A 17,131-nucleotide genomic window follows, 5' to 3' on the forward strand; every position below is an offset into this window, starting at 1 on the left:
GGGAAGCAGGTAAGCCCGCTCCTGCCCCCGCGCCCGCAGCCCGCCCCAAGCGGGGTGCCTGCCCCGCCCGCAGCCAGCCGGCCCCGGGTATAAACAACCTTTGCACCCCTCGTAGAGAAAGACGGTGCCGCGCGAAGGAGGGGTAGGCCTTTCTGACCTGTCTAGTCCCTCTGGGCCTGCAGGGGATGCCGCCTGCCCTCCCTCCCGCACAGTTCTTCTGGCCCCCCAAGAACTAACCCCCCAGCCGCTGGATGACTGACTTGGAGCTTTGGCTTCCTGGGGCCACGGGCTGTTGTGTGGCCGCGGACAAGTCCCTGGAACTCCGGACTCGCTATCTGCAATAGTCTGATGGGCCAGCTGCCCTGGGCCTGCCCATCCAGCAGAATGGACAAGACACCTCTGCCTGCTCCCTTTAAGGGAGGTGCGTGCCACCGTCCAGCCACTAGGAACCGTCCCAGATCAGTTCCCTGACACCCTGTTCTCCACATCTGGCGGCAGTTCGCTCTGTTGGTGAAGCTCATCACCTCTCATTCCTCCTGGCAAACAGCCTCAGTGCCCCTTCCTTCTTGGAGGGCAATGATGTGGGTGCTGCTCTGACCCCCCCAAACTCACTAGTTCTCTTTGGTCAACACAGAGTTAGGCATACAATAGGTGCTCCATAACTGCTGGTTATACAAGACCTGAGAGCCTTTGGGAAACAGTAGGCTCTCCTTACCCTGCACCCCTGTGGCATCAGGAGCCGCAGGGGTGGGGAAGAGGGGAGGGTGTGCCGCAGACTCCCGCCACACCCGCTGCACTTTGCTTTGTTAGTTTCAGTTTAGTTTGCGACTACTTGAGCAACCACCGCGTGCTGACAGGGCGCCCGCAGACCTCAGAGGCAGGACCTTGGCCCCAGACATCTCCACACTCCCTGTGCCCAGCTCAGGGCCTGGCACACTCACTGGCTGCTTCTCTCCTCCCTAATGGGCAGGCCTCACTGAGGGTGGGAGGAGCCTCATAACAGCTGCCTGCTATGGCCAGAGCCTCCCAGCTGGGAGCCCACCTGAGCGTGGAATCCTGGTGGGAAGTTGGGAGGCTCCAGGATCCAAGTTCAGGCCAGGAGGAGATGCCAGGCAAGGTTCCCTCCCCCATCTCCCTTTTCCCAACATGGCCAGTGACTATGGGTGGCATGGTAAGGGAACCTCAGGTACCACCCTTTCAGTCCCTCAGAAAGTCTCTGGACTATGTGGTGCCCCTGCTCTGTTCCAGTCAAGCCTCCAGCCCAGAACACACTGGGCTCTGGGCTTGTCTGGTTCTCTAACTCGTCCAAAGGTCCTTGAGGGCAAGGCTTGGCTTGTACCTCTGTCCCTTCTAGATTTGCCCAGTCCTGAGGCCCAGCTCTGTCCTGGGGAGGGGTCAGTACATGTGGGTTGTAACAGCAGCTGTGGTGGAAACTACCAGAGCCTTATCATCAGGCTCAGCTGTTGTCCCCATCCCTGTCCTGGTCTCCAGAATCCCCTCCAGCCAGACCCAAGGGTCCTTCCTGGGCAAGAGGTGCCCAGTTTGAGTTGGATTCAGGCCGGGCTGCTGTGCCTCCTAGCTGGGTGATGGGTAGATTTTAGGCCCTCCCTTGACACACCTGGATGTTGAATCACAGAAGGATGGACTCTCCAAAGGCTCGGTTAGGGTTACGTACGGGCTGCTTCTTAGAAGGGTGTTGTAATCAGACTTACGGACTCAGAAGTGTTCATCCGTGGGTGTTGGAATCATGGCCTTTCTAAACTGCAGACACAGAAGGGGGATCGCAGAGGTCCCCAGCCAACCCCTCCTGGGGCCCTTCCCCAATACAGGGGCCTGTTGACCCGGGTGGTTATCAGGCTGGTTTTAGCTGGCTCCTGCTGAATCTTTGGTTTGGGGGTGGGGCGAGGGGGAGCGGGCAGCAGTGTGTCTGTCACAGGGTCTCAGACAGCAGGAAAAGAGACAGTTTGAGGGTGTGGAGGCAGCCAGCTGGCCAGGCTCTGGCTCTCACTAGCTGGGTGACCTCAGCTGGGACACTTCACCTCTCTGAGTCTCAGCATCCATCCTCGGTGAATTGGAAACAACAGTACCTACCTCATAGAAGGGTTAAGTGAATTAATATATGACAGATGCTTAGAAAAGTGCCTTGCGCTGTTTCTTGTCACCATCATTATTCGGCTTGCCAAGTCAAGAATGGAAAGACCCCCTACCCCCATTCCTGCCCCAGTGACCCCTGTATGTGTCTAGCTGCTCCGGGACAATGAGGCTTTTTGTCATGTGCTATAGCATATCCTCCAGAGAGGCTGGTATCACTGTCCCCATTTTACAGGTGAACAGCCTGAGGCTTCTGGCCCCAGGTCCCCAGCTGGGAAAGTAGTAGAGGCCAAGCCAGGAAGCGGATCTGCCAGTCTCCTAAGCCCACGTGGGCTCTCCTGGTGTGCCAGACCCAGACAGCATTGCATGGGAGCTCCAGAAATGCTTGGAGCAACCCTGCGGTTGCTTTGAGGGGTCTGGCAGCCTCTGAGCAGATTTGTCTGTGAAAGCTGTCCGGGCAGCTTGTGCTGGTGAGGCTTGAGCAGGATGTGGGCAGGGAGGTCAGCGGCTGGGTGGTGGTGGATAGCAGGGGTCAGTAGCAGGGGCTGCAGGAGCAAAACCATCCCATTTGAGACTGACAAATCGCTTCTCTAAAAGCATTCAGCAGTGCTGCTGTGTGTGTGGACTTCCACCCAGTCCACCCAGAGCACCCGGGGCCACAATGAGACCTCAGGGGCTCTAAAAACTAGCCGCCCCCCGCCCCCTCCCCGCCCCCCCCGCCCCCTCCCCGCCCCCCCCCACCCGCCAAGCCCAAAGGACTTTCCAGGAAATCCTGGGGTGGTGCCGAGGTCTGAGGATTCCATGTTAATCCTGATAGCCCTGGAGGAGTGTGGATTGAGCCCAGCCCCCAGAGGACAGCCTGACAGAGGCTGGGGGGAGGGCTTGGGAGGTACGGGCAATGTCCCTTCTGGTAGACATCTCAAGACTGCAGGCCCAGACTCGGCGCCTAATGTGCGACTTGAAGCCTCACTTCCCATTTCACAGGGCAGTTAAGAGGCTTAAGGGGGAGAATGCAGGCTTCAGGTCTACCGTGGTACCAAGTCTAGGGGCTCCTCTAGCCTGCCTTGCGGGGCTGGTGCCCCGGTTGGGAGGCCCAAAGAGACTCGGGGAGGGGGCGTGTTGAGAGACCAGGCAGGTGGATCGCTTGGGCCCAGGAGTTCCAGACCAGCCTGGGCAACCTGGCAAAACCCCGTCTCTATAAAAAATATTAGCTGGGCGTGGTGGCACATGCCTGTGGTCCCAGCTACTGAGGAGGCTGAGGGGTTAGGACTGCCTGAGCCCAGGACGTCCGGGGTGCAGGGAGCTGTGTTCACAACACTGCCCTCCAGCCTGGGTGACAGAGAGACCTTGCCTCCAACAGACAAAAACCAAAAACCCGACTAGGCAGGGGCAGGCTCCCAGGCTCTCGCCACTTCTCCTGGCTGCCCAAACAGATGAGCAGTGTGCTGCGGTTGCCGAAAACCAAAATTAACTGCTGCCTCAGCCGAAGCAACAGAAATGGAAGTGTGGCTTTGAGGGCTGGGAAGTCCCACTGCTCTTGGCATGGCACTGGGCGGGGGTCACCCTTCAAGACATCACTGAATGCGCCCCCCAGTGCACCGCAGCCCGAGACTGCAGAGTGCAGCGGTCCGGACTGTGTGCGGCAACACGGTATGTAGGGAAGGCCCCCGCAGGGAGTGAGGCCCAGGGGCCTCTCCTCTGGTTAGACCCGCACCCAGACTCTCAGGCAGACGTAGGGCTCCTGTGGTACCCCATGTCTTTGCTTTCAGCGTGCCACACTGGCTCACACGTCCTTGCCAGCTTGTGAACTCTTGGGATGGGGCTGCTCAAGAAGCACTGGCATGACTGAGGGGACGGGCGGGTTAAGGATAAGGCCAGGGAGGAGGCGCGGCCCGGAAGAGGGGCCCCTTGCTTGCGGATGAGTGTTAGAGGGCGCACAGGCTGGGGGGCAGGCGTGCCAGGCGATTCTCCAGCTGTGTCAACTGTATCTAAGGAGAAGGGTTCAGCTGCCAACTTCTTACTGGGAAACACTAGACAAAGTGAAAACGGCTTCTTAAATGAGGGACTTCCCAGGGTCTTTATGGGCTCATCAGCTCGCTCAGGAGAAACTGTGGGCAGCCTCCCCCCACTCAACTGAGCAAGGACTGCTTTTTGCAGGGCAGGCCTTGCACACAACGGGGCCCATCTGCCTGGACCAGTGCCCCCTTGCCAGAGGGCTCTCTCAGCTGTGTGGCCTCAAGGCCACACCCGAGCCTGGACCCCAGCCTCCTGGTTGGAGAAAACTCTGATAGTCCTACGTGGGGTGGTAGAGCTGCCGCTGGGAGGGGAAGGGGGCCCAGCTCCAGGTCCCTGGGTCTGCATGGAAAAACTCAGGGCTTCCTGGGACCATCTGGGGAGAGGGAGAAGCTGGGCTCTGACCTCCCTCCAGGGAGCTGCAGCGTCGAGCTTGTGTGGAGGGCTGAGCACAGCAGGAGGAAGTTGTAAGCAGCCAGGGGCCTCCCCCTCAGCATCTGCAGCAGCTGGGGCTCCTGCCAGGCCCTGGCGCTCCCTCGCTTCCAGCTGGGACGGCCCTGGCCCGCCACAGCCCAGGGCCCTCTGTGGTGACTCAGCACTGGCCACAGGCCCCTTTGCAGGGCCTCTTCCTGTGTAGGGCCCAGGGATGGTGGGGAGGGGGCCCACGGCCTGACCTCCAAAGACGGAAGCAGAGAGCTCTACAGGGCGGCCCCAGGGACCCTGAACTCGACCCCTCCTGACTCCCTTAACCTCTGAAGGGCCACGACAGCAGCTAGTCCAGGAAAAACAAAGTTTTATTTTCATAAATACTCCTGCTCTCACTCACATACTGCCCCTACTTCTGACCACGGACAGATGGATGGACAGATGTGAGACGCCCGTAGGGGGCCCCAGCAGAGGCCAATGAATGAATGAAGGAGACACACTGAGAACTCTAGGACCCAGATCCCCTTGCTGGGACCACGAGCCACTGGCATTACCCTTGGGCCCCCATAATCTTTTAGGGGGCCCAATGGCAAAGTGAGACCCCCAGGAGGAGTAGGGGCCGGGTGGGGATCCCCCAGCCTGGCCCCCTGAGGCTGTGCCACCGGGCCAACCTGGAAGAAAAGCAGAGTCAAACCACACACCAGAGTGCAAACAGCTGGGGGTGTAGGCGTCACCCCTGTCACCGGGTTCCGATGGAGGAGGCCTGAGCTGGTCCCCAGCTCCAGCATGGCCCCCGAATTATGGCTGGGCCTTCCCATAAGGCATAAGAGACAGGCGGGGAAGAACCCGCCCCAACTGAGGTCCTGGCCCTTCCCCGACGGCCGTGCTTCTTCCCCGTGACCCCAAGTTCTTCCAAGGCCACGTGGCCGCTCCCTCTCCAGGTCCCAGGGATGGAGACCCCAGCAGCGCAAACCCAGGCCCAGCCTCCTACTGGGTTTGGCTTAGCAGGGGTGGGGGGGCGGAACAGAAGGGGGAAGAGTCACTTGAGGGCTACAGAGGTGTGGGGAGAAGCACCAGGCCTGGGGGTGAATGACCATGGGCAGCAAAGGGTGGCCCTGGCCACCACTGCCTCCCTCCAGGCTGACAGTGACCGGTCCCTCTGCCTCTTCCTCTCCCCAGCCCCTCTCTGTTCTAGAGGCTCCCCCAGGTTTCGGGTGGGGGGAACTGGTCCACATCCCCCATCTCATTGTAGGTCTGGTCGCCCATGGTGAAGGTGAGCTTGTAGCGGAGGCGAACCTTCTCCTGGGGCAGAGATGTCGAGGCAGAGGGGTCAGAGCAGGAGGAGCGGCCACCCCCACCCTACAGCACCACCCTGGGGGTCCCTCACCTTCTGGGGGTTGGCAAGCAGCAGGACCTGGGTGATAGCTGAAGGGTGGACGATGGGGTTAAATGCCGGCAGCTCTGTGCCAGAGGGTGGCTGTAGCTTCACCTTCATAACCTGTGGGCAGAGGGCAGGATGGGCACAGCTAGCCCTGGCCACTTCTGCTGCTCTGAGGAACCAGCCCAGCCTGCCAGCTCCCCTCTGGGGGTCCTGGGGCTCAGTCCTTTGGGTCCCTTCCACCCCTGGACCACCCAGCAAGGGAGGGAGACCTGCCCCTGCCAGTGGCTCCCCACCCAGCCCCAAGTCAGCCTGCCTTGAGAGAAGGGAGGCATGCCCTGTCTGCCTGGCTTGTCACCTTGGGGACAGCTGACTGGAACACAATGTTTCGGATGGGTTGGGGTGCGGTGCTCAGCATGGAAACCACCACCACCAGCACATCGGACCGCCCTGGCAGTGGGTCGCGGGCGAAGTGGAAGAGGACACGGAAGCCGTGCTGGTCATATACAGTCACAGGCAGGATGCTGCCTGCGGGAGAAGGTGGGAGGGCAATGGGACAGCAAGCCGGAGCGCAGCCGCTCAGCCCCCACCCAGCTCGCCTCAGGCGCTGGCTGCCACCGTGCCTGCAAGAGCGAAGGCCTCCCTCAGGGCTTTACCTGGACCCTGGGTGGTGCTGCAGGCAGGGCACAGAGCGGTGCCCAGAGAGGGCAGATGAACCCCCAGTCTGACAGTGGAGGCAGGACACCCACCCCAGAGCTGAGTCACAGCCCACGTTCCCCTGGTGCTGTGTGGCTGCTTCCTGGACTGCTGGGGCAAGGGACTCTGGGTGAGGGTGAAGCTCACCCCCAGTCACTCGGCTTCTCTGAGCTCAGGTGAGAGGTAGAGCTCTACCCACTATTGGGGGATAGTCAGGGGGTGACAACTTTGGTCACAGGGAACTCAAAGAGGGCAATGCTGAGAGGACCACCAGACCTCATGTGTCTGCTCAGGCCGGGGGCTGGACCATGGTCTCCCTATCGCTCCTGGGCTGGAAAAGCCCAGCCTCGGATCTGGGTCTTTATTCTGTAATTTGGGAGAAACTCCAAACCCTGGGGAGGAAGAGGCCCAGGGTACACTCCCTAAGAGGTTGTCTTGCTTGTGTAAGCCTGGAGTTTATACAGCAGTCCTGGGATTGCTCCGGGGCAGATAAGGAGTGACTCCTGGGGAGGGGAGGGCCTTGCTCAGAGCTCCCCACGGATTGGCCTGTGGCAGAGCCAGGGGAGGCCCCACCTTCCCACCAGCTTCCCCAGGCAGAGCTCCAGACCGGCAGCGAGCTGACACGGCTGCCCCAGCCCTACTCACTGGGCTTGATGGACTCCAGGGGCACAGTGATGCTGGCCAGTGAGAGCTCGGTTGGTGTGGGCTGCTGCGTAGGCCCAGGGCGCTCTGGGGACACGGTGTGGAGAAGGCTGCTGGCACTGGAGCTGGGGGAGCTGCAGCTGGTGCTCTTATTCTGCAGGTCCCGGAGTGTGAGCCGGGGGGCTGGCTGCTGCTTCTCCCTTAATCGGGGGACACTGCATTAAGAAGGGATTCTTGGCCAGGTGTGGTGGCTCATGCCTGTCATCCCAGCACTTTAGGAGGCTGAGGTGGGCGGATCGCTTGCGCTCAGGAGGTTGAGACCAGCCTGGGCAACATGGCGAAACCCCGTCTCTATAAGAAAAAAAAAAAAAAAAATAGCTGGGCATGGTAGTGCACATCTCTGGTCCCAGCTATTCAGGAGGCTGAAGTTGAAGGATTGCTTGAGTTTGGGAGGTGGAGGTTGCAATGAGCCGGGATCACGCCACTGCACTCCAGCCTGGGTGACAGGGTGACAGGGTGACAGAGACTCCCTCTCAAAAAAAGAAAAAGAAGTGATTCTTTGGTGATTAAGAGATAGGGGCACAGGAAGGGCTGGGCTCCCTGGCTCCGTCCCTGACGCACGGCTGTCTCTCTGGCCTTGGGTCTTCTCACGTTTAGAAGGAGCAGCTCGTTCTCCCTCCACCCTGCACCCCGCCTGCTCACTCCAGCCCAGTGTCCTCCCTGCTGCTGGCCCTTTGGGCCTTTGGCCTTTCTCTAGGGAGTTGGGAATGCCTGGGCGAGGCCAGGCCAGTGGGCCCAGGTCTCTCTGTCTCATAAACTCTGTGCTCTGTGAGAGGGGCGCCGGGCTGCCTTGGGCACTGCTGTGTTTCCAGAGGCAGGTGTAGTGCTTGGAATCTGCTGCTTCTAGAACAAGCTAGCAACAAGCCTCTCCCTGCTGGGCCCGGACAAGCCCAGGAGAAGCTGCTGGTTTGTGGGAACAGGGAGTGCTCCCCACCCCATGCGGCCATGGTGGGCCCTCACCACCGCACTTGCTGGGACTCCGGGGGCAGAGACTGCTGCAGGAGGGTCTTCCCCAGGAGGTCTAGGTCATCCAGACCGCTGCTTGCTGGCAGGGATGTCTGCGCTGGGGGTCGGCTTTCCATGCTGGGGGCCTGGGCCAGAGCGGAGGCTGGGGGCTCAGCAGCATCCGACGACTGTGGGGCAAAGGATGCAGGTGGGCGGGGCTGTCTAGAGGCGTCGGGGCCACCTGAACCTGCCTTGAGGCTCAGTGTCCGCACTTGCAGATGACATCTGGGAAAGCAGCCACAGAGGCGGGGACCCCAGACCACCCGTGTCCATGATGCAGGGTGGCTGGGTCTGGTTGGGGGTTCTACATTCCAGGGACCTCTGTCACCCTCAAGAAGAGACGGATCACCCATCTCAATCCCAAAGGCTGGGCTGTAGCCCTGAGGCTGAGACTTGGAGAAGACACAGCTGGAAGTAAGGAGAGGCCCTCTTCCCTGGGTGGGTGTCTCCAGGCCCCTGGGCCACCTCCTGGCAGAGCCCATCCATGCTTTCAGTTTCCCCAGGCCGCCTGTCCCAGCTGCCCTGACCCTGGGACTTCAACAGACTAGCCAGGCTAGTTTGTGGTCCCCTACCTGGAAGCTGTTCCATCCGGTACCATCCAGGCTTGGGCCTGAAGCAGGTGTGGGATCACTGAGGCCTGTGGGGAAAGCAGGAGAGAGGTGAAGGAACTGGGCTGACCCTGCAGAGGCCAGAGTGCCAAGGGGCATGTGTGCTGGCGTGGGGCTCCCTGCCCCCTTTCTGAGGCTCCGCACGGAGGGGAGAAACCCACGACTTCAGAAGCAACCAGCAGTGGAGCAGAACTAGAAACCAAGATCCCGGCGGCCCCTGGAGCTGACCCCACACATGCTTCCCCTCTTCCCAACCAGGCCGCTTTGAAGCTGTGCACACAGACAACAGACATCAGGACTTTCATCTTCACTTGCTGGCTGGCAGCAGAGAGCAGCTCTGTGCCCGCCTGAGGCTAACTGGCCACTGGAGGGACGCTTGCTGCGTGACCGTGGGCTAGACACCATGCTGGCTGAGCCACAGTGTCCCCGAGTACAAGGACAGGGCTCAACTGGGTGCAATGCTAAAGGTCCTGTCGGCCTTGGCATGTGCCAACGAGGCTGACTGGTACCACAGAGGGCTGGGGGATCCTGTGGATGGCCCTGGAACTAGCTGCGGATGGGAAGGAGGCAGCAGGTCCCCAGCCAGCCTGACCTCTGCCTGCCCTGGAATACTGTCAGCCAAGTGCACCCCAGATCTGACCTAGAGAAGATAAGTGATCTTGTCTCTAGCAAATCCTGAAAAAGTGAGGTCCAAAATGAAGCGCTAACTGACAGGCAAAGGCAAAAGTACCAGGAAGCCGGGCAGCTGGGTCTCTTCCAGCTGTGCCTCTTAGAGGCCGGAGATCAAGTGCACTGATGACGCCCTGGATGTGTCAGGCCCTGTAGATGCTTTGAAGGTTGGTTGATTAATCCTCAAACAACCTTCAAAGGGAAGGGCAAGGTTCTCAGCCCTCTTTTAGGATAAGAAAATGGACTCAGAGGCGTTAAATAACCTGCTCAAGGTCACACAGCTGGAAAGTGGCAGAGTCTGGACTTGGACTGAACATGGCCCGACTGCCAGCATCTGCGCACAACTCTGACACTTGGTGTGTGATCTTGGCAGGGGGGTGGGGGGGAGTGACAGCCTCATCTGCAAAATGGAGACAGCAGCCAGGTGCAGTGGCGAACATCTGTAACCCCAGCTATTTGGGAGGCTGAAGCTGGAGTTTGAGATAAGCTCAGGCAACATTAGCCAGTGCCTGTGGCCCCATCTACTTGGGAGGCTGAGATGGGAGGATTAGTCAAAGACAGAAGTTTGAGATCAGCTTGAGCAATATAGTGAGACCCCATCTCAAAACCAAAGAGAGGTGGGTGGGCGCAGTGGTTCAAGCCTGTCATCCCAGCACTTTAGGAGGCCGAGGCGGCCAGATCACTTGAGGCCAGGAGTTCAATACCAACCCGGCCAACACGGGGGAAACCCTGTGTCTTTAAGAAACAAATTAACCGTATGTGGTGGCACACACCTGATTGCTTGAGATGGGGGAGGTCGAGGCTACGTGAACACCCTCTTTGACAGACAGGAACCCTGTCCCACCCCTGCCACGGAGAGCAGTGAGGACCAGCCCTCTCTGTGGCCCCAGGGTCTGCTCTACTCCCCAGGCCCAGGCTGCAGGCTGCCCTGGCACTTCTGGCTCCTGCGCCCCCACACTTTGCCTCTGAGAGGAAAAGGAAACCAGAAGGAAGCTGGTGGCTCAGGGCTCTGCCAACGCGACTCGGGGACAGGAAGAGCAGCGCGCACCTTGCTTCTCCCGTGGCGGTGGCACGGCAGCTGCCTGCGGGGGGTCTGCTGGTCCCGCAGCGCTTCCCTGCTCACCAACTGCAGCTCAGGCAGCTGCCGCCCACGGCTGGCTCCACAGGGGAGGGTAAACCTTGTGCAGGCGTTTGTTGCCCATCCTTTACCTCTGCAGAATGGGGTAAAGGTCTTCTCCCTGAGGCCACCCTCGGCTCTGAATGAAGAGGGCAGCTGTGTGGGGCTCGTAAGCGGCTTCAGGGAGGGTGCTGGCTGGTGCGTTCACAAGGGGGCTCACAAGCAGGCCTCCTTCCCTCAGCTCTCCCTCCACAGCCCAGGCCGCTTCCCTTTATCTGCTTATGGACAGTGAGTCAGAGCGGCAGAGCCTAGCTCAAGTCCTGGAGCCCTTTCCGCACAAGTCACACAGTCTTTTTCTTTTGAGATGGAGGCTTGCTCTGTGACCCAGGCTGGAGTGCAACGGCGTGATCTCGGCTCACTGCAACCTCTGCCTCCCCAGTTCAAGTGATTCTCCTGCCTCAGCCTCCCCAGGAGCTGGGACTACAGGCATGCCTGACCACGCCCAGCTGATTTTTGTACTTTTAGTAGAGACGGGGTTTCACCATGTTGGCCAGGCTGGTCTCAAACTCCTGACCTCAGGTGATCTGCCTGCCTCGGCCTCCCAAAGTGCTGGGATGACAGGCGTGAGCCACTGCGCCTTTCTACGCTGCCATCTCCTCATCGTACAGTGGGGCTATTCACGGCCTGTGCCCACTGGACAGAGTGCAGCAGTGGGCACTGCACCTAAGGAAGCCCTCCTGGAACCCAGGCAGACCCCGCCCAGGGCAGCCGGGGCTCCCATTGCTTCTTCAAGGCCTTCAGGCCTGGTTTTTGCTTCAGAACTGGCTCAGGAGACCACAGTCTGAATCCTGGCTTCCAGTACATCCCTGAGGAGTCCTTTGATCGGGCCTAACATCTCTACCCTTCATCCCTTCAGCGGCTCTGAGGAGGAGGCTCTTCTGCAGCTCAGCTAGCGAATGGGGCTGCTGCCCTGAAGCCAGCTGGGACCACTCTGCTTCTTCCCCGGGGTTAGCCTGGTCCCTGCTGAGCTCTGGAGCCTAAGCCTGCCAGGAGTAACAGCAGGCCTGGCCCTGGACCAGCTTGGATCACCGAGTCCCTTGTGCCTGGGCCTCAGCTCCTCTGGAGTCTCTGGGTGCTGTGGAGCCCAGAGCCTTTCTCTCTTCTTGGTGGATAAAGAAACTGCTGAACTTTTGCCCAGAAAGTTCCAAACTGTAGGCTCTAACCTGTTGCAGGGAAATCCCCTGGCTCCCCCCAGCTGCCAGAGCCTGAACACTGGCTTAGAGGCTGCCAGCCTCACCCTCTGGCCGTGTGGCCTTGCACAAGCTCCCTACCTTCCCCGAGCCTTAGTTGTGAAATGGGCCTAACGCCCATCCACGTGGCCCACAGGATTCAAGCCTGCGGTACATGGTGCTGGCGTTCCAGCTGTGAGTGCGTCCTGGGATCATGCCCCACTTGCTGCCGAGCCCGCCCTCCTCCAGGCCTGGCCCCTTCCTCACCCAGAGACATGAGCTCATCATCAAGCAGGGAAACTGAGGCACTGGGCTGCTCGGGGCTGGCCTGCTCGCCAGGGCGGGTGGGCATGGCTGGGTAGGTGGTGCCCGCAGGCAGGAGATCCAGACCTGAGAGATCCAGCAGGGCCGAGGTACTCCCTGGGGTGGGAAAGAAGAGGCTGGCAAGTCCTGGGTGTACACGTGTCTCTCGGAGTCCACACGGTTGTGGGGAGCAACACCCAACCCTCATGCTTTACCACTGGCCTCCTGCTTCCCCGTCCTTGGCCGCCCAGCCCCTGCCTGGAAGCTGCTCAACAGGACCTGTCTTTGGCATATGCTGGTACTTCTGTCCGGAGTGTACTTCCTTCTGAGCTCTACTGGGCACATTGCTCCCCATCCTTCATCCTAAAGGCCCTGCTCAAACTTGGCTGCTTGTGCGCGGCGCCTCCATCCCCACTTCTCCCCAACAGAACCAATTCTAAGTCCTTCCGTGGCCTCCAAGGCTGTCATCTTACCCTTATTAGAACTGGGTCTGTAATGAGTGCTCCCTACCCCCTCCCACTCTCAGCCTTGGGGCTGTTGCCCAGCACTATACAACAGGGGCCAGATTTGCTGAGTGAAAGAAAGCCTTCCTTCTACCCCTTCCACCGCCTGTCCTCACCAAACCCTCAGCTCCCCCGCTCTCCCACACCCAGACTGCTTCCCCACAGCTGCGTGCTTGGCACAGACTTCACCCAAGCTTCCTCCCTGGGGCCTTCCCCATCTTAAGGGGCCAGGGTCACCCTGGCAGTCAGTCCTGCAGCTCAGAGACCAGCACAACAACACCCTGCACTCTTGGTGCCCCTCCAGCCTGATGGGTGCCCTCCAAGCTCTTCTGCCGCCACCTCACCAGGGATGGAGCTGGCTGTGGCGTCACCGTTGACCTCCTCGCCCCGCACCAGCTGCTTATACAGGTTGATCACTTGGGTGAGGTTGTCATTGGCCTGCAGGATCTCAGCTGGAACAGACAGAAGGGGAGAGGCCAGGCTGAAGGACTGGGGGCCTCTGGGTGGCAGGAGATGAGCACCCCACATCCATCATGCCTGTGTGTGAGGGGAAGGGACGGGGCAGGGGAACATCCCATCTCTCCGCTGAGACTCTGGCCTTCCGCTACCTCCCTGGTCTCACCTCCCACCCGCCCCTCGTTCACTCCCTGCCATACTGCCTGGCTTGTCTCTGAATACGCGGGCTGCTCGGGCTGCTCGCGCCTCCAGGCCTCCGCTCCAGCTCTGTTCTCTGCCTGGCTTCATCCCTTACTGCCTTCAGGTCTTAACCCAAGGGTCATCTCAGGAGGCCTGTGCTAAACCCCTCCTGTGCTACCTCATCCTGTCCCTTATCTTCTTCCATGCCGCTTACCACAGTGACAAACTGTGATGATCATGGACTTGGTTACTGTCTGCCTCCTTGCACTAAACTACCATGAGGAAGCTTCTGTCAATCTTTTTTTTTTTTTTTTTTTTAAATATAAATATGTCTGTAATAGAGATGAGGCCTCACTATGTTGCCCAGGCTGGTCTTGAACTCCTGGCCTAAAGCAATCCTCCCACCTCTGCCTCCCAAAGTGCTGGGATTATAGGTGTGAACCACTGTGCCCAGCCTTCTGCCAACTTTGATCACTGCCAGATCCCTGAGGGCCTAGAACAGTGCCTGGTACCAATCAGGCCCTTGGCAACACTGCTTCTCCGGATGTCAGGACGTGGGGCAATCTGGGCAGCAAGCCTTGTGGGTGGATCTCCTGCTTAACGAGGGAGTGGAGGGTACCCAGACCGCGGCCCAAGTGGCCCGGACTCACATGTGGGCAGAGATCAAGGAAAAGAACCTGGTATGTGGTCTTGGCATAAGCCTTCAGGCTCAGGTCTGGAACTGCCCGGGCTGTGGGACGCACTCCTAACTTCCATTCTCCCTCACCAGGGAGGAAGGTCTGGGGCAGATGGCCCTCCGTCTCCCTAGCTTTGCCACGCTTCTGCTCTGTGATCTGGGCAAGTTATTTCCCTCCCTTATCCCCAGTTGTGAAAGGGGACGGTTCTGCCTCCTATGCAGCTGCTGGCAGTAAATGAGATGCTGTGAAGGGGCCTGGCCCACACGGCCTCTCAACAGCAGGCGGCCCCTGCTCTGTATCCTCAGAGTGGAGAAACCCAAGGTCGGTGCTGGAGAAGAGGGCCCCCTGGTGGTGGCTCCTTCCAACTGCAGCTACTTAGCGGGGCCTGGGGGAGGTGGGGGTAGGAGGGGGAGGGAGAGTAGGGGACCTGACCTCAGCATCTGTCCCGGGCTCACCTAAGGCCTCGTCATTGTCCTCTGTGTCGCTGGCCAGTCGAAAGAGTGTGGGCCGCATCCGCTCACAGCGCTGGTACAGTTCCTGAGGGCAGCAGGGCAGGTGGGTCAGGGCCCGAGTGGACTGTGGAGTGGACAGGGAGTGGGGGAGGCAGGCGCACCTTCATGAGGTCCTCGCTGCTACCGGCTGCTGCGCCGCCCTGGCTGTGGCTCATCACCATCTCTGTGAGCAGTTTCACGTTGTTGTTCACCTCCTCGATGGCATTCACCCGCTTCGAGATCTTCTCCATCCGCTTCTGGTCCTGGGGACACATCAGCCAAGGGCCCCTGAGAACCTGTGCCCTGCTCGGCCTAGACGAGGCACTGCCCCCGCCACTCTAGAGAGTGCGTGCTGGGATCCGGGGGATGGCTGGCTGACTGGGGGATGAGACTCTCGGTGGGGCTTCAGCAGGCCCTGCCAGCAGCCCCTCATGCCCAGGAAGGGCACACTCACATCCCAGGTGTCTGCACAGGCTCATCAGGATCTCCAGGGATGGCTCAGGAACCTGGCTTTCCAGCCCCCTCACCAGGTTCGTCTGAAGGCCCAGGGTCCTAGACCTCCACTGTGGTTCTCAGTGACTCTTGCCCTCCTTGTGTTTGCCCTTTCAAAGGTGGTTCCTGTATTGTATAGTGAAAGGGGACCTCTGTGGTCACCAGGTGCAGCCTAGAAATGAGCATGAAGACCCTTCGAGTGTCCGTTGGTGCCTGGCAGATGGGGGAGACTGTACCTTTAAAGGCTGCTGTTGGGAGCAGCCCCCCTCTCCCCTGCCCCTCCACTTACTGGGCATGCCCCTCCCTTGCAGAGTGAAAGGTGGCCTCACACAGTCCTCCCACTTTGGCCTCCAAAGTGCTGGGATTACAGGCATGAGCCACCACATCCGGCTTTGAAACTTTTTTTTTTCAGCACTTTGGGAGGCCGAGGTAGAAGGGTCATTGAGTCCAGGGGTTCAAGACCAGCCTGGGCAACAAAGGGAGACCCTGTCTCTACAAAAAATAAAATAGGTTGGGTGTTGTAGCATGTGCCTTTGGTCCCAGCTACTCAGGAGGCTGAAGGGGGAGGATCACTTGAGCCCAGGAGGTCGAGGTTGCAATGAGCCATGATCATGCCACTGCACTCCAGAATGAGACCTTGTCTCAATGGAAAAAAAAAAAAAAAAAAACACCACACACACAGTTTCAGCAGGCACCCACAAAACATATGCATATTTACTTTAAAATTAAACATTTGGCCAGGCAGTGGCTCCTGCCTGTAATTCCAGCACTTTGGGAGGCTGAGGTAGGCAGATCGCCTGAGTCCAGAAGTCCCAGACCAGCCTGGGCAACATGGCAAAACCCTTTCTCCACAGAAAACCCAAAAGTTAGGCGGTGGCTCACGCCTGTAATCCCAGCACTCTGGGAGGCTGAGGCAGGTGGATCACCTGAGGTTGGGAGTTCGAGACAGCCTGACCAACATGGAGAAACCCGGTCTCTACTAAAACTACAAAATTTGCTGGGCATGGTGGCACATGCCTGTAATCCCAGCTACTCAGGAGGCTGAGGCAGGAGAATTGCTTAAATCCAGGAGGCAGAGATTGCAGTGAGCTGAGACTGCGCTATTGCACTCCAGCCTGGAAAACGAGAGCAAAATTCCACCTCAAAAAAAAAAAACAAAAACAGAAACAAAAACAGAAACAATTAGATAGGTGTGGTGGCTCACATATCGAGTGCCAGTGGCCTGGGAGGTTGAGGGGGGAAGATGGCTTGAGAGGTCGAGGCTGCATGATCATGCCACTATACTCCTGCCTGGGCAAGAGGCTGAGTCCCTGTCTCAGGGTCTCAAAAAAAACCTCCTCATATACATACACATATACACAATTATGTTACTTAGATATTTTTAAACATATACTGAGGCCTAATTCATTTCTAACTTTTGAGGAAGAGGTAGCCAGCCTCCCAAAGGCCCATCCAGGGCAAGTCACCCAGGCTGCCGGGAGTTCTTCCCTGCACACGGCGGTCCCCAGCATCAGTCAGCTTCTCTCCTGTGACAGCCCTGGGTCAATGCGGGGCTCCCTGCATGTGCCGACACACACAGCCCCATGTCGGCGGCCCCGCTCAACACCCCCATCCTGCCTCCTCCCCGTACTGTGTGCTCAGTCGTTACCTCCTGCACCATCTCTTTGATGAGCTTATTGGCTGCGCGGAGGTCTTCGGGGTGGGAGCTCTTCAGCAGGCGGGCCAGCATCTGCAGAGACAGAGGGGTGTGACCGTGAGGGCAGCACCTGGGCCAGGGGTCAGAAGGCTGGAGTCACATTATGGCTCCCCACTTCCTGCCTGTGAGACCTGAGAAAGTTACTTAAGCTCTCTGTGAAATGGTGAGAATTTACTGACACCTGAGAGGGTGGCCACAGGCCAGCGGAGACGCTGCACATAATGTGCACACCACAGTCCCAGGCAGAAATAGGTAATCAACAAGTGGGACTTCTTCTATCCCCATGGTTTTCTGAGAATGAGAACCTTAACAGCAGGTGCCATCTGGGGCTAGGGCTGGGACTAGGGAGAGGGAAGCTTTTACTTTAACCTCTTTGTTTTAATCTTACCTCCCCCTGTG

At 59.0% G+C, this 17,131-nt stretch overlaps 1 protein-coding gene across 3 annotated transcripts in view; it reads right to left on the reverse strand.

Annotated features, from left to right (window-relative positions):
- Nucleotides 1-239: 239 nt before the first annotated feature.
- The window catches only part of GGA1 (golgi associated, gamma adaptin ear containing, ARF binding protein 1), a 28,044-nt gene continuing 11,152 nt past the window's right edge, over nt 240-17,131 (reverse strand). The window contains exons 7-17 of one of the 3 annotated variants that reach the window (XM_074390918.1): nt 16,685-16,765; nt 14,667-14,807; nt 14,509-14,590; nt 13,085-13,192; nt 12,202-12,354; nt 8,884-8,948; nt 8,267-8,439; nt 7,250-7,461; nt 6,267-6,436; nt 5,918-6,028; nt 240-1,761 (exon numbers count right to left, since the gene is read on the reverse strand). In XM_074390918.1, the coding sequence (XP_074247019.1) occupies nt 1,717-1,761; nt 5,918-6,028; nt 6,267-6,436; nt 7,250-7,461; nt 8,267-8,439; nt 8,884-8,948; nt 12,202-12,354; nt 13,085-13,192; nt 14,509-14,590; nt 14,667-14,807; nt 16,685-16,765 (1,341 nt within the window). In that variant the 3' untranslated portion in view covers nt 240-1,716. Of the gene's footprint in view, nt 1,762-4,880; nt 5,833-5,917; nt 6,029-6,266; nt 6,437-7,249; nt 7,462-8,266; nt 8,440-8,883; nt 8,949-12,201; nt 12,355-13,084; nt 13,193-14,508; nt 14,591-14,666; nt 14,808-16,684; nt 16,766-17,131 lie in introns of those variants that run through there. The other 2 variants (XM_003932883.4, XM_010343487.3) reach the window with 2 other exon arrangements.

Source organism: Saimiri boliviensis, chromosome 21, assembly GCF_048565385.1.
Source record: "Saimiri boliviensis isolate mSaiBol1 chromosome 21, mSaiBol1.pri, whole genome shotgun sequence".
NCBI lineage: Eukaryota > Metazoa > Chordata > Mammalia > Primates > Cebidae > Saimiri > Saimiri boliviensis.